At 39.5% G+C, this 17,436-nt stretch overlaps 1 protein-coding gene across 1 annotated transcript; it reads left to right on the forward strand.

The window, feature by feature from the left end:
* The first annotated feature begins 118 nt into the window (after positions 1-118).
* Positions 119-15,782, forward strand: LOC124284144 (NACHT and WD repeat domain-containing protein 2-like). Its single transcript, XM_046720201.1, has 12 exons — positions 119-581; positions 3,827-3,863; positions 4,199-4,260; positions 4,520-4,572; positions 5,542-5,600; positions 6,380-6,511; positions 8,243-8,445; positions 9,391-9,558; positions 10,101-10,287; positions 11,094-11,248; positions 11,765-14,623; positions 15,344-15,782. Exons 2-12 carry the CDS (start codon positions 3,833-3,835, stop codon positions 15,563-15,565), a joined length of 4,131 nt encoding a protein of 1,376 aa, XP_046576157.1. The 5' UTR covers positions 119-581; positions 3,827-3,832; the 3' UTR covers positions 15,566-15,782.
* Positions 15,783-17,436: the final 1,654 nt, after the last annotated feature.

Below are 17,436 nucleotides of genomic sequence, written 5' to 3' on the forward strand. Positions count from 1 at the left end.
AACAATATACGATTGCAAAATTTAGATTTTTATTTTAAAAATTATTGTCCAAACAGTGATTCGAACCCCTGTGGGCTAGCGCTTTCATGACATAGAACGACATAAAACAGCATTCAACGCACTCCCAAACAAACTAATGCAATCACATATTTTCTTGGAACACTTGCACTTTGGTTGTGACATTGTAATATGTTAAAATAAAACAACACAAAGCATGTTCAAGGCGTTACTCCTTATAAACATCACACCTGTACAGCTAAATCAAAGCGATCGCAAGTTGTCACACCCAAGAGTTGCCTCCCTTAGAAAAGACAGCGATAATGTTTATACATTACCATGACAACATAAAAGCGATTAGACGGACACGCACAGCGCGTCGAAGAGATAGCATCTGCATATATAATTTGTTGAGGAAATAGAAGCCAGAACTGGTTAAAAACTCTTGGAATATTAGTTGAGATATTTGCTTGATACTATCATCAGCTGATCACTCGGGCACCTGTCGCAAGTCTTGATTGCCAATATGTGCTTGGTTGATTGACAGATTTTGCGAGTCAGCGAGTGACACTCTTGTACCAGGGGTAAGTGTCCAAAATTGTTTGAGTTCATTATAAATTGGTCTGTATTCATTCGAGTATATATACTTATTATTTGCTTACCTTTGTGCAGATGTCTAGCGATGAGGTTTTGCACGCACAGTTCACAGTGAAATGAACCATTTTGCAATATATTATACTTCATATGCGTAAGGCAGTTCCGGATCACTAACGAAACAACGACTGCATGCGCCTACGCGAAAAGATGTCTCAAGCGCCTAAGGGCAAATTTTGTCTTAGCAAAGTTTCATGTTACTCACACCAAAATACCAATTCGATACGATGCTGATGTATTATAGAAAACTGACAAAAGAAACGCTCCACGAATCATTTCCGGGTATTCCGGATCACGTGAAAAAACAAGGCAGTGTGAGGTTACTAATGCACGTTTGGGGCAACAAGGGGATGTGTCAAACAGTAACACGTGTTTAATAGAACAGATGCGTGAAAACTATTTTTTATGATGTCTCGATTACCAATAACAAACATTGCAGTTGATAACAGCACCTATGTAGATCGTTTTAACACTTGCTGCTCATTACAACACACACATATTCCTGTATCAGGATTCCAGGTACCAACTTGAACTGAAAAATATTCTCTTGGGGTTTATATAGTATGACCAGAAATTATTGAGAATTTTAGGAATATGTTTAATTGGATTTCTAGTATAAACAACCTTGACCAGCTATCAAGTGCTTGGTTTCATTCAAGAGAGACAACTCCGTTAATCCTTTTTCATTAGTTTGTGAAGAGTTATCCCCCTTTGTTTACTTGCTAGCAGACGACATTTTCAGTGATCCTCAGTATGGATGATTTAGAGAAGAGGAAGTTGATTTTAGAGTATTATAACAAGGACATCAGATCAGCTAAAGTGATTTCAAATAGAACAGGCATCCCTTTGTCCACTGTTTATCGTGTTTTGAAAAATATTGCAAATGGATATGGCATTGAGCACCAGGGAGGCTCAGGTAGGCCCAGAAAATTGACTGTCGGTGACAGGAGGCGGCTTGGTATTCTTGTTTCTAAAACAAACGAAGGAGTTTAGAAAACTTAAGGCTGGATATGATTGATAGAGGAACTGTGGCTGTCTGTAAGGAGACAATTAGAACTGATCTGCATGCAATGGGTTGGCGGAAAAGTAGGAATTCCATCACCAATCATGAAACCTGATCAAAAGGAGTGAAGGTTGAACTGGTGCTTACAGCATAGAAATTTTAACTGGGACAATGTGATTTTCTCAGATGAAAGTTCTGTGTGGCTGTTTCCTAATGCACTGAAATTCTGGACCAAACAAACTGAACAACCTTTGTATCAGCACCCAAAGTACAGTCTGAAATTTAACGTGTGGGGTGGCATATCTGTGTTAGGGGCAACACCCCTCTGTGTATTTGAAGGCAATATGAACAGTGAGCGGTACACAGATATTCTCGAGGGACATTTACTTCCATCTGCTCACGTGTTCTATGGAAATTTTTGGATTTTCCAGCAGGACAACGACCCAAAACATCGTTCAAAGCATTCACAGGCCTGGTTTCGGACCCAAAATATGACATTATTAGATTGGCCAAGCTATAGCCCTGACCTAAATCCAATGGAAAATGTTTGGGGACTTATGAAGGAAAGTGTCAATAAGAAAAATCTGACAAATATTGCTGAAATGAAAGAAGAGGTGGTCCGATATTGGGACAGCATGGACCACGACTTTCTAACTTCTTTGATCAGTAGTATGCCCCGCCGCATTGAAGCCTGCATTGCTGCCCATGGTGACTTGACAAAATACTAACTGTTCACCTGTCTTTGAATCTGGAGTTATGTTCTGCTAATATTCACATTTAATATGTGAGTAATGAGTGAAAAAAATATAAAAAATTACAATCTTAAATTCTCAATAATTTCTGGTTGTATTGTACATAAGCGGTTTAAGGTGCTGATCACTTATGTATCGAAATTAAATCACATTCAGAAGTTAAATGATACTACAAGGCCGTGCTGTTTGTTGCTGATGATTTAGGTGAAATTCGCTATACGATGATCTGTTGTGAGTCTGTACTATTTTAACATATTGACGTGTCACTGACATGCAACTTCATCTTGTAAATTATAACTATCAAGACAAAATAATCCATTTTTGGGGGAACTCTTTATTCAGTCATTTTGAGTCATGTAAAACTCCTCACACCATCAATCACTGGATACAGATGTACATGTTAGTTAACAAAATTAATGAAAGCAAATAAGGAACATAAAAAATTAGATCTCATTGTTAACTCAAGTTAATAATAATATATGCTAATTAAGAGTGGTTTGAACTGTCTGTGTGAGTGTATCCTCATGTATCTGTCATATTATCAAAGTGTCTACTCTCTGTATTCTGGTGATCCGGAACTGACTTAACCACGTGGTCCCACAAATTGCTTATTTCTTAAAAAATATGGCAGATGTAAAACAGATTTTGTTGCTATTTATAGGTGAAATGTTTCTGTATGCAATGGATTGTTAACATTTAGCAAGATGCTAACGACAGGTGACCACGATGATAGGTATCCCCGTTACAGGGAGCGCAAGTAGTCTTCCGGTTCAGATCACGTGAAAAAAATATATCACCTTGAAGAATACTGTCACAACTTTGAAATGACACATTGTGTGTAGAAATCCACCGAGGTTTACAGTTTCTAGGTGTTAATGTACGTGGCAGTGATCCAGAATACCCGTGATCCGGAAAAGCCTTACGCACTGTACTCCAGACCTCTAAAAGTTCTGCTATAAATAGGCAGAAATCTGGACGTTGCAAGTTATAGATCGAGTTTCCATGCTTCTAACTGATGGATGAAAAATGTACATTTGTAAATTGAAATAAATCTCAATGTATTGTTTATGTCATACATTCGCTTACGAATTTTAAAAGGTTGTGAGGCATTTCATAGTTTTTAGGTGTACCATGCCTATTTATTCGTTAAAAAAGGCTGTTCAAATTAAGGCATCAGTGTACATTAAGTGTATTCATATGAAAAATGAATTTATATGAAATTTGAATGTATTCATATGAAATTTGCTTTTGTTTTTTTCTGTCAAGATAAAACAATTATGAGATAAAATTTTGGTCTAATTTTCTTACATCCACAGTTTTTACAGTTACATTACAGTATTTTGTGATTTAATTATTTTCAACACATGCCTAACTCATATTATTTGATTCACCTTTTAATTTTTATTATTGTGTTTTTCAGTTTACAATGTCACAGTTCAAGACTTCCAAGATGAAATGTAAGTGTAATTAACCTAAGTGAGATTGCAAGCTAGATATCTATATAGCTGGGCCCCGTTTCACAAAGCTCTCGTAAGCCTAAGTTCTCGTAACTTTTGTCGTAGCGTCGTACCTCCTATGTTACAGTATAGGAGGTACGAATGCTACGAGAAAAGTTACGAGATTTTCTCTACTTTCCTCGTAACATTCGTACCTCCTATACTGTAACATAGGAGGTACGACGCTACGAGAAAAGTTACGAGAGCTTTGTGAAACGGGGCCCTGGATGGCAAGTGAGTGAGTGAGTGAGTTTCCATCAATGTTTGTTTTACCTGTATTATCTGATTCTCTTCAGCATCTGCCCCTCCAGCAAAGAGGGTGTCCTCGTTTCAGATAGCAAACAACACACCTGGACAGGTGAGTGATTGCTTGCACCTCACTTATCGACACTGATACACCTGTTTAGATGGTTGTAAAGTGTAAGATTATGGCAGGAAATAAAGGAAGATCCTACTTCCTATAGTGAGCACCTTTGGGTCTCCTAGGAGTTTTCTGGAGGCTGACAGGTAACAGATGTCTATGGGTTTACATAAATAACTTGTTTTACAGAATAAGAGTACATTATGTCATGTTGTAGGAACATTGTGAATAAAATTTTGGGTTTGAATTATTTCAGATGGCAGTTCTGGGTAAGAGTACTGTAAAAAATGGTACAAGAAATTCGAAAGGGTGAGTAGCCTTTTATCTGTATACATTCAGTTGTCTTACAAGTGAGCTCAGTGAACACTATTGTGGTACACTATTTACTGTAAAACAACTAAACAAATCTATTGTTAACATAAAATCAGGCTAATGTCTTCAGTAATACTGTTCCAAGTAGCCCTTCTTCTGCACCCTAGTAAGGTGAGTGAGTGAGTGAGTATGGTTTTATGCCGCTTTTAGCAATATTCCAGCAATATCATGGCGGGGGACGCCAGAAATGGGCTTCACACATTGTGCCCATATGGGGATTCAAACCCGGGTCTTCTGTGTGACGAGCAGACACTTTAACCACTAGGCTACCCCACCTCCCTGCACCCTTGTAGGGGGCCTCTATTGACCCATCTGACTAAAGAATTGCAATTCACTATGCAGAGTTGTGTCCCTTGACCGCACTGAGATATGTTTGTGGGTTCCGTTTCCAGATCACCCTAATTAGGCCTAATTTTTTTTTTTGTGGTTCCGATTACCCGACCGACCCTTGAATTCTGGTGCCGACCCTATTTTTTTAAGCAGACTGAATAAAATAAGCTTTCAGATACCATTATTTTTTCCCGGCTCCATCAGATATCGGTCATTCTGATAGAGAAAGTTGATATGATGGCCGAAAGCTTGATTCAATAAACAATTACACATTGATACATGTGTTATTAGTTTGTACTTTCCTTCTAATAAAAAATATGTAAAAAAAATATTCCTACCTACCTACCCTAAATTTTAATGAGGTGTAATCGGAACCACAACATTTTTTTTATTTGGCATTTATGTTGGTCAGCATCAGACCTGTGCTGATGGGTTTCAACAGATGGTAAATGTCTTTCTTTAACACTGACTATCACAGACTATACATATAACTTATTCTGGTCTTAGATGTGATAACACTTTTTGCTGCCGAGACAGAATAGGTACCGGTAATGATAATTATCACTTCCCTTCCAGGAGCTCAGCAGCTAAGCAGGCGAAGGAAGAAACAAGGACAAAAGCAGCTGGGACAAATGGTATGCTGGGAAATTTGGGAATTAATTATTCAATCAATGTAGGTTGTTGTCCTCATGTGTATATAATTACCTTAAAATATTCCAATGACCTTGGCTTCATTGCCCCTATGGTATAACAGTTATGACCATCAAATATCTTGTCGTTGAAATATGGATGCATTCATGATATTGGAGTATTGCTCTTTATTGTCACAGGTATTCTAAATATTTCATACAAGTATTTACAATATCTTCTGTCTGATCTGGGTGTCATTGTACAAAGGGATCTTAGCGATAAGGTGATCGTAACTCCCATACCATAACATAGACTTACGACTGGCGTAGTGCTAAGGTTGCTTTGTACAACGGAACCCTGGTTTGTATTACCCCCTGTGAGGACCTAGGGAACAATGTGTCTCCAGACTGATTGGTTGTTGTTTAACGCCGCATTCAGCAATATTTCCAGCTATATGACAGCGGTCTGTAAATAATCAAGTCTGGACCAGACAATCCAGTGATCAATATTGTGAGCATCGACCTACGCATTGGGATACATACGATGACATGTGTCAACCAATCCCGATCCCGTTAGTCACCTCTTATGACAAGCATGGGTTACTGAAGACCAATTCTAACCCGGTTCTTCACGGGTCTCCTGTGCCCAATTACGAGTCATAAGAGACAATTAAATGAGGATTATGTTGGTAGTACAGGTTAGTATTGGTCCCAAGCAACCTCAACAATGTTTAAAATAAAGTCTCATATGATAAGTTAAAATGTTGTAATTTTTCTCTGTGTAGACAAGCAGCCCAAGCCACAGTACAACGAGGCCTTGGAGAAGCAGTTTGATGCCATGTTAGAAGGGGACATGTCAGACCTTCCCCCACTTCCTCGCTCCATCGTCCGCATCTTCATCAGCTCCACGTTTTCAGGTAATCTGTCATATATGTACAGGTATTAACAGGTGATCTCTGTGTGTCATACATTTACAGGTAACTTCATATACCTACAGGTGAGCTCTACGTGTGTCATATATACTGACGAGAGCAAATAAGGGAACATGTGAAACTACAAGTGTTCCTTTATTTTTGTCAAGGTTTCTTCTGAAGCTGTATATCGCACACTGGGTGAAAATAAATAGAAGAACACAGCAATGAACTGGCGTTCCCTTATTTGTTTCCCTCAGTATATACCTACAGATGAATCTCGGTGTCATATATCTTCAGGTATTGACAGGTTACCTCTGCATGTCATACATCTACAGGTAATGTCATGTACCTATAGGTAACCTCAAGGTGTCATACTTCTACAGGTAACCTTCAGGTGTCATATGTCTACAGGTAACATCACATACCTAAAAGTGACCTCCATTTGCATTTTTGTCTTTACCTAACATCCGTATGTCAGGTATCCTGTGGGTAACCACTTTCACGTGCCTGGATGGCTGTATACCACTCAGGTAACCACTTTCACATGCCTGATTGACTGTATACCACTCAGGTAACCACTTGCACATGCCTGATTGGCTGTATACACTTACATGCCTGATTGGCTGTATACCACTCAGGTAACCACTTTCATGTGCCTGATTGGCTGTGCCCTGATTGGCTGTATACCACTCAGGTAACCACTTTCACGTGCCTGATTGACTGTATACCACTCAGGTAACCACTTTCATGTGCCTGATTGGCTGTATACCACTCAGGTAACCACTTTCATGTGCCTGATTGGCTGTATACCACTCAGGTGACCACTTTCATGTGCCTGATTGGCTGTATACCACTCAGGTAACCACTTTCATGTGCCTGATTGGCTGTATACCACTCAGGTAACCACTTTCATGTGCCTGATTGGCTGTATACCACTCAGGTGACCACTTTCATGTGCCTGATTGGCTGTATACCACTCAGGTAACCACTTTCATGTGCCTGATTGGCTGTATACCACTCAGGTAACCACTTACATGTGCCTGATTGGCTGTATACCACTCAGGTAACCACTTTCATGTGCCTGATTGACTGTATACCACTCAGGTAACCACTTTTATGTGCCTGATTGGCTGTATACCACTCAGGTAACCACTTACACGTGCCTGATTGGCTGTATACCACTCAGGTAACCACTTACATGTGCCTGATTGGCTGTATACCACTCAGGTAACCACTTTAACGTGCCTGATTGGCTGTATACCACTCTATCTGTGGTCATTAAAATATAGCATCATAATGTCTTGATAATTGCTGTATGTAGTCTTACAACCTTGCCAGACACAGATCGAAGCTTGTTTTGTGATCTCATTGAAATACATTTATCAGGGTTCTCGGGGACAGCATAAATAGGAAAATACATATACTGAACCAAAAAAGTTACGGATCATGAATGTGTTTTGGGATATTTTTATGTAATTGTGTTTTACGTATCCACTGTATATCCATCAGATTATTAGTGCTCCATACTTTCGTGTTTAATCAACCAATAGATTTTTTGCACTTGTGAAATAAGACATAGTTGTAAATACATTTAAATCATTATATATGTTGCCTTTCAATCTTTATTTTGACCATAAATATTACCGTGAAATTAATATGTTGAACCTACTGTCCAGCAAGTTATTGCTGTTGAGACATTGGCATCATATCACCATTTAATTCCTGCTGTTGTAGATATGCGAGCTGAACGTAATGCCCTGTCACGTGATGTGTCACCCATACTGAGGTCATTCTGCTCAAACCTTGACCTTGACCTTCAGTTGGTTGACCTTCGGTGGGGCCTGACTGAGGATACACAAAATGATCACTCAGCTGAGCGCCTGTGTCTGCAGGAAGTGAAGAACTGTCAGAATGTCTCACTTGGACCCAACTTCATTGTAAGTCATTGCTTTCAAAATGTAATAAAGGGGGAGACAACAAAAAAGCTAAGATTAAAATATGATGTTTATTTCCTGTTGTGTGATATTTATGATGCACAAATACATGGAATTATAATGTCTTTATCATTCTATGACATTTCTAACAATAATCAATTTAATGTAATGCGAAATGTGTTCATGTTATTTTGATTTAAAGACAATGGCTGCCTTATACATATACATGTATTTCCAAGGCTATCAATATTACACAGGGGGACATTTTAAAGGGACTTCAAACATTGTACATATTGGACAATTAATGTCCTGAAATTGGCCTTTGAAATGCAGATTAAGACAAATCTACAAGCTAAACATTTAAAATACACACTCTCATATATATAGAGTGAAATGATCAATGAAGAAAGATGTAAGGCTTTGTAATGTAACTCTTTATTCTGTCAACAACTTCAGCTTATATATATCCGTATCTCCCCTGTATCCTCATACAAGATGACTAAACAGATTGGGTGGTCAGGATCCGAAAGTTAGTTGATTCCATGTCATCATGCTCAGACTGGACATACCGTGAAGGTCTGGTTTAGAATATTGATCTTCAGTAACCCATACTTGTCGTAAGAGGTGACTAACGGGGTCGGGTGGTCAGGCTTGCTGACTTGGTTGGCACATGTAATCGGTTCCCAAATCGCAGATCGATGCTTATGCTGTTGATCACTGGATTGTCTGGTCCAGACTCGATTATTTACAGACCGCCGTCATATAGCTGGAATATTGCTGAGTGCGGCGTAAAACTAAACTCACTCACTCACTCAGACTGGACATTGTTCATAATATCAATCAGTTGTTTGTCTAGGGCACTGTATTGTTGGAATGTTGCTGTGTATGGTGTTAAATAACAAATAATCAAAACGTAATCTGATGTTTATGTATGTCACTTGTCTCCAGAGTATACTAGGTGAAAGGTATGGTTTTCGGCCATTACCCACGGAGGTGCTGTGTCCAGAGTTTGAGATGCTGCGATCAGCAGCGTCACGCCGGGGTCTGGACGTTTCCTTGTTAGACACCTGGTACAAGAGGGATGACAACGCTATTCCACCTGAGTTTGTCCTACAGGTACGTCTGATTACCTCTACGTGAGTGAGTAGGATTTTACTCCCCTTTTAGCAAAGTGCCAGCCACCAAGAACACCATGTATGAATTTCGTAAACTGTACCTTTTTGGGGAATCAAACTCAGGTCATTGGTTTAATAAATGACCATTAAGCTTCCCTTACAACCCCATTTTACCCTTGGAACATTAATGTTACTGTTTATGTGCAACAGGATTTTGTAAAAGGTGAACTATAACGCATGGAGGGACTGATCGTTTGTTTGTTTGTTTGTTTGTTTGTTTGTTTGTTTGGTGACAGCAGCCTGTATAGAACCAAGTCTGGACATACAATGTCCTGATCATTATTGTTGTTCTCGACGTATCGTCACTCAATTGATATCTAATATTTGAAAAGGGTTTTGTTGACTGTACATAGTATTTATCAACAGGTACAAAATTAAACATTGTGATTGACCAAGTCCAATCATAAATATGTATTTCATGACAAATATATTTTTGTAAAAATATTTTAAACTTAAAACATGTGTGTGTTTAAAACATTGCAGCCAATCAGGTCCCAGTTTCCACATTTTGGAGACTACAGCCCAGGATGTGAGGAGCTGCGACAACGTGCCTTGGAATCATGGCAGACAGCGTTCACATCGATGCTGTCCATTGTCCGTGAAGCTGCCAGTCTGCTGCACCAAGAGGGGAAGCTGTCTGAGGAACAGAGACACATGTACTTTAAGTCAGGTGAGTGTGGTTTTAAGCTGTTTTGATAAATATTCTAGCAATATCTTGACATACATTTATAGACCACCTAATATTCACTTTAATGATGCTATGTGCAACGCGTAGTCCCTGGTTAACTCAAGCGGCATGTGCGGCACTAGGTTTGCAGTCATATCCCACCAGGTACCCATTTAGTGCTGGGTGAACAGAGAAAATTTGAACAAATTCACTTGCTTTTAAGCAATCCTTCTTCTCTTCTTTCTCTCTCTTTCTGTCTTGATTGTTTCAAAATTTATTTTACCAAATGAAATCATTTCTATAATCAGAAAGATATCAGAGAAATTTCTCATTAGTATTTTGTGTAGGATTTCTCTGAGTAACGGAAGCTGTAATTGTGTTAAAATAACAGCTGTTCATTCATTCATTCATTCATTCATTCATTCATTCATTCATTCATTCATTCATTCATTCATTCATTCATTCATTCATTCATCATTCATTCTTTCATTCATTCATTCATTCATTTATTCATTCATTTAGCTATAGACATATGTAACTCAAACTGTATCTCATCAGTTAATGGCTGTCCTCAAACATGACTCAGTCACTACTCACATATGTTTATCCCCCAGTTACATTTCTCTTCCCCAATATCTCTTTTCCTAATACTTAATGTCTTCTTTGAATCTTTGATCTTCTTATTTGCTGCCTGCTGCATCACAAGTCATTCTCCCCTACTTTGATTACCTTTCTGCAGATTGGAAAGTCTTAGTTTGAAGGAACAGTAATTGTTTCATACCATTAAAAACTATTTGTTTTAATTTCAGTAACTGAATATGAGACATCAAAAGGAATATTTGAGGCTCCTAAGCCAAGCTCTCATTGTCTTCTGTATCAGCGGAAACTCACGGGGCTAACTGATGAACATCTGGAGGACAAAGATGCTCACCGATACATCAGTATCACCGATTCCCAGGGAAAGGTACGTCATTTATTCCATACAACTGACACTGAGCGCATCGGATCAAGCAGTAAGCAGATGACTATTTAACTCCCAGAAAGTCTCAAGATGGAACTGAATCTGTGATTATTCTTTAGAATTAGAAAGACTGGTAACAAATCAACATACAGGGGAATTTCAAATTCTGCATATAGTGTCATGACAATGTAAGGCTTCAGTTTGAAAAATGTTTGATTTATGGAGCTATGATCCTGAAATATTAACTCTGAGTACTTCACTATGTATATATTCTTTTGAATATAAACTTACCCAAACTGAAGCACCGACAAGACAGTTTCCTAAATATAGTACACAGTGCAATGCATTCAAACATTCAAAGACGAGAATGGAAATCTTTTTATTTTATGTTATTTCCCCTAAGTATCGGCAATAATTTTTCAAACATCTGTTAACCATAAACTACAAGTCTGTCCTAAGTTTCAATATATATGTATATATGTAACACAATTAAACTAAATTTGTAATGTTGATTTTCAGAAAACAGTTGACAAGGAAATAGCTGCCTTACAGAAAGCCTCTATCTCAAAGATTGAGAAAATCCTTGGCCCACAGAACTGCAAAACCTTCAAGGCTCCCTGGAAAAGTGGGGGAGTAGACCCTACAGCTAGTCCTGAACACAGAGCCTACATCCAAGATTTCAGTCTCAAACTGACGCAGGATGTGTCCAGTATGATCATGCTTGCCAAGAAAGAGCGATCGACTCACATCCGACAGAGGGAGTATTACTGTGGCTTGGATGAGACTCTCCATCATCTTCATTTCTGTAAGTCCAAGTGTGAGACCTTCTGTGGCCAGGAGGACATCCTCCAGAAGGTCAAAGATCACATTTTGTCGGGCCAGTCTCGACAGCCTCTAACCATCTGGGCAGAATCTGGAGCTGGCAAAACTTCAGTAATGGCAATGGTTATGAACAAGCTGCGGTCTTGGATCAAAGGAGATTATATTGGAATGATTCGGTTCCTTGGAACATCGCCTTCCACACTCAACATCTATGATGTGTTATTTGATGTTTGTGGGCAGATAGCCGACTGCACAGATACAATCATGGAGCCAATGGGATACAGGACAATGGCCAGCCTCATTGAATACATTCCAAGGTTTCTCCGCAGCATGTCTTCCACATTCAAAGATCCAATCATCATACTCCTGGATTCTATTGACCAGTTGTCAAGTGAGAACGATGCCTACAGCATGTCATGGCTTCCTACCAATTTGCCTTCCAATGTTCATCTGATCATCTCAACCTTGCCAACAGAACATAACATCTTGTCCAACATTAAGAAGAGACTGCCAGAATCAGCAGTGTACATGGCAGTGCCAATACTTCCAGAATCCACTGGCAAGAAGATCATTGATAAGTATCTGAAGCTAAGGAAACGCAGAGTTACTGATGACCAAGTTCGGTTCATCCTTGAAGTCTTCTCTGAAGCTCCTAGCCCTCTGTACCTGAAGCTTCTCCTTGATGAGGCAATGAAATGGTCCTCCTTCAATCCTGTCAGTGACTTGATGCTTGCTGGATCAATTAGGGAAGCCATTAATGTTCTATTTGACAGGCTTGAGCAAAAGTTTGGGGAGGTTTTGATACGCAATGCTCTTGGATACATCACAGTTGGACTCAATGGATTATCTGAAATAGAGCTTGAGGATGTTTTGTCTTGTGACAATGAAGTCCTGGATGAAGTGTACAGGTTTCATGACCCTCCAGTTCCTGGCATGGTGAGGATTCCTCCAGTTCTGTGGGCCAGGATCCGCTATGACATCAAGGAGTACCTTGTGGAGAGGATGTCCCAGAACAAGATAACAATGTACTGGTATCACAGACAGTTCATCATGTCAGCTTTGGCTCGATATGTTCAGGACAAGTTCCTGGACAAACTCCACTCAACTTTGCTTCAGATATACCTGGCAGAAACAGGGGTTAAGAAGGACATTTATTTGTCCCGAAGGAAGAAAGACTTCAAGGATGCAGACAGACAAGTCACTCCACAGCCAACCAGTGTCTCGAATCTCCGGAAGTTGAAATGTGTAACTCATCATTTGAACCATGCTGCAAGAGCAGTTGATGAGGACACATTCAAGGGCTTGGTATATTGCAATATTGACTTCCTCAGTACCAAGATCACTGCCTGCTCTACTGTAGAGGTCATCAATGATATGAACACATTCCTGAAACAAAGAAATGACAAAGAAATTGAAAGCCTGAGGACATTTCTTGATTCACACAAGAACAAACTGAAAAACCGATTAGTTCTTGCAAGAAGTATTTTGGTGTACCTGAGACCCGATGAGGACTGCATCTATCTGAAGAAGCTTGTGAATGATGCCTATGATCTCCTGACATCAAGTAAAAAGACTCTTCTGATTCCCACATTCCCTTGTCTGGCCCACAGGACACCAGGTGTTGTCACCAACACACTCTTGGATGACCATCAGTACAGATGCTTTGCTGTCAGTAATGACAGTGGTCAGGTCTTCACAGCAGGAGGGAATGGCAAAGTTGAAGTATGGTCAGTGAAATTTGGACATTTGGTCAAGTCCCTTGATGTTGGCTTTGATGCAGATGAGCTTCATCCAGCTGGCAGTGGTATTGCCTTGTTGTACAACAAGGAAATGAAAGCTCTGAAAGCAATTAGATCAGACTCAGGAGAATCTGTGTTAGAGGATATCATTCCGAAAAATGTTCTTTCATGGTCTCTGTGTAGTGATAAGCTGACCTTGTATGTTTTGGCTCAAGACAACAAAGTTTCTTTGCATCAGTTGGACTTGAAGCAGGGTGTGGCAAAACAGACAATGCTTCAGAAGATGTTTGACTTCATCAGTTTGAGGACAGTCCTGAGTAGCTCTGAACGGTATCTAGTCATCATGGCTAAATGTACACCAGGAGACTACCAGTCAATCAAGGAATCATGGAAGAAGTCAGGTGCCTTTGCTTCCCAACCTCACCCATACCGTTTTGCAGCTGTGGACTTAAGTCAAGGAACTGGCAACATACAGCATTGTCTTAGGAATCTGTCAAAGATCCCCACCCTTGGAGAGACGATTTCAGCCTACAGGGGAAACATGATGATAATTGCAGCACGTCGCCATGGAGTATTTTGGGACATTCCAACAGGGAAATGTGATCAGCAGATGTCTAAAGGGAAGAAGTTGGGGATGGTGTACAGACCGGACTGGGCTGGAGAGAGCCAGTGCAAAGGAGCTAACACCTGCTTTGTGCAGCCTCCAAAACAACAGTTCCTGGCTGTTGGGTCTGAAGATGGCTACCTCATCATCTATGGCTTTGAGTCTGGACTTCCAGTTGGGATGAAAGCCCCACCAACAAAACATAACAAAGCGGTTAGTGTTCTTCTTGTTCTTGTGAGTGAGTATCTTGAATTCTAATTGAATTTTGAATTAATATCACAGCAAGTCCATTTGATGGGAAGAAAGCATGAAGTGACCAGGTCATTGGCCTTGTAGCAGGGGTATAATGGTAAACAGGTCCCAGAATGATGACATATTATGAAATAAATACACCCATGAGTGAAGAAATGACACTCGGAGAAACCCATCTCTTCCCCATTATTTGAGTAAGTGAGTTTAGTATAACATTGCTTTAAACAATATTTCGTAAGACTATTTCAGTTATATTTCGGGACGGTGGGGTAGCCTAGTGGTTAAAGCGTTGGCTCGTCACGCCCAGGACCCGGGTTCGAATCCCCACATGGGTACAATGTGTGAAGCCCATTTCTGGTGTCCCCCGCCGTGATGTTGCTGGAATATTGCTAAAAGTGGCGTAAAACCAAAACTCAGTCAGTCAGTCAGTTATATTTCAGTTGTATTTATAAGATTGGGATATGGGCGACTAAAGGGATTGGGTGGTCAGGCTTGCTGACTTGGTTGAAAAATATCATCATCCCTCTGCATAGATCCATGATCATGATGTTAATCACAGGAATATCTGATCCAGATTATTTACCGCCATACAGCTGGAATATTGCTGAGTGGGCATTAACCAACAAACAAACAAGACAAACAAAAGGTATCTAACTATTGATTCATGTTACTGCTATGCAGGTTGTTGATGCAGCTGTGAGCCCAGATGCCCAGGTGGTGGCGTCGGTCTGTGAAGAGGGAGTCATCAAGCTGTGGAATCCCAGCACCGGTCTGGAGGTGGTGAGTCTGCAGATTGGCGGAGATGTTAGGCAGCTGACCTTCACCCCGGACTCCAAATACCTCCTTGCTCTCCTCATTGGGGAATCTTCAAGGATGCTTGTCTTTCAAGTACAGCTGTGCTAAGATTTGACAGGGACCTGTTACTTCAGCAATGGATGATTGTGATTTGTTGTGGCAAGGGGATGCTATAAAGACTGGCATGGAAAATGGACCTGGTGTACGGCTTGAAGAGTCAGCGCTGTAACCACGATGCTACCCCAAACCTTAAAGTGTTTTGGAGATGATGATCGTGATAAATCACTTTGAACTTCCTTTGTCTTTCAAGATGTCTTTTGTATGTGTGTGAGTTAATATTTAACGTCACAATGGCAATATCTCAGCCATATCGTGACGATCTTTTGTATGTAAACTTACAACTTGTCTTACATTAGGCTACCACTTACTGTAGGTAAATAATAGTGTCTTCACAGTCGACCTCTCTGTCTGAAACTGACAAACCCTCCAGAGTAGTTGTCTCTGCCATCGTTCAAAACTTCAAAAAGCTTCTAGATTCTCAGTACATGCAGGGCAAGCATTCAGAGCAACACATTTTGAAAATGAACATAAACAAACAGTTCTGAATGGTAATAAAGAAAGCAGCATTTTGTTTTGTTGTGGATATTATATACATGTTTGTGTCAGGCATCGGCTTCAAGAAGATACCATCAAAGGAAAAGATCTGTTTTGTTTAAAAAAATTATCAACTCATGAGGGTCAAGAAATGAAGCTGGATCATTTAATACACTCAAGATCACAGATCATGTGTTGAAGGTCCTCTTGTTGTTTACCTGAGGTGACCATCTTCAGAGGGTTTGTCTGAACTCCATGCTCCTATTGGAGTGATCGTATGCCTAAGGGGATCATAACTCCCATACTTTAACATTGTTCTATGATTGTCAAAGGCTATGACTGCTTCGTAAAATCGGGTCAAATATTTATGATATTGGCTAGATACTTGTTATTATTCCATTTTTCATGAAGGCAATTTCCTCTTATTTCAACTCACTTTGGAAACTTATTGCAAGAGATTTGGTGAAATTCACAACACAATTTAATTTGGAAACAGTATAATAACCCTTTTAAATGTGTTCTGAGTATTCTAGCTAATTCACACAAAATTTATAGTCAAGTTAATGTTCAAGATTTCAGAAACAATTACAGTGAAGCCGTGTTCTTTTATTGACATTGATAGAGGAACATGTTTACCCTTTGATGGACACTGGTATTGTCACTGGTTTATTGTCACCCTGATGTTATTGTCAGTGATCTGATATAGGAACATCTTTACCCTTTGATGGACATTTCACTGATTTATCCATTGATGGAGGAACATCTTTACCCTTTTGATGGACACTGGTATTGTCACTGATGTTCAGTGATCTGGTCATATACATTTCACCACTATTTTGACTTTTATGCCTCAGGAAATCTGATACTCAAGACTGACCAATCTCTGGTGCTGATGTTGCTCTCGAGCTCTCCAATATGAATTGAATTAGAAACTGAATAAATGTATGCATCTGAATATGTTCTCCAAATTGACTTGAATCAAAGATTGAATTAATGTATTCATCTGAATATACTTCACTGACCTTCTGATGGTGTTGAGCTATGTTTACAGTCTGTTGAAGAGTTCTCCAAATTGACTTGAATCAAAGATTGAATTAATGTATTAATCTGAATATACTTCACTGACCTTCTGATGGTGTTGAGCTATGTTTACAGTCTGTTGAAGAGTTCTCCATATTGACTTAAATCAAAGATTGAATTAATGTATTAATCTGAATATACTTCACTGACCTTCTGATGGTGTTGAGCTATGTTTACAGTCTGTTGAAGAGTTCTCCAAATTGACTTGAATCAAAGATTGAATTAATGTATTCATCTGAATATACTTCACTGACCTTCTGATGGTGTTGAGCTATGTTTACAGTCTGTTGAAGAGTTCTCCAAAT

Source organism: Haliotis rubra, unplaced genomic scaffold (genome assembly GCF_003918875.1).
Source record: "Haliotis rubra isolate DU_JTF1 unplaced genomic scaffold, ASM391887v1 Scf33, whole genome shotgun sequence".
NCBI classification, from domain to species: domain Eukaryota; kingdom Metazoa; phylum Mollusca; class Gastropoda; order Lepetellida; family Haliotidae; genus Haliotis; species Haliotis rubra.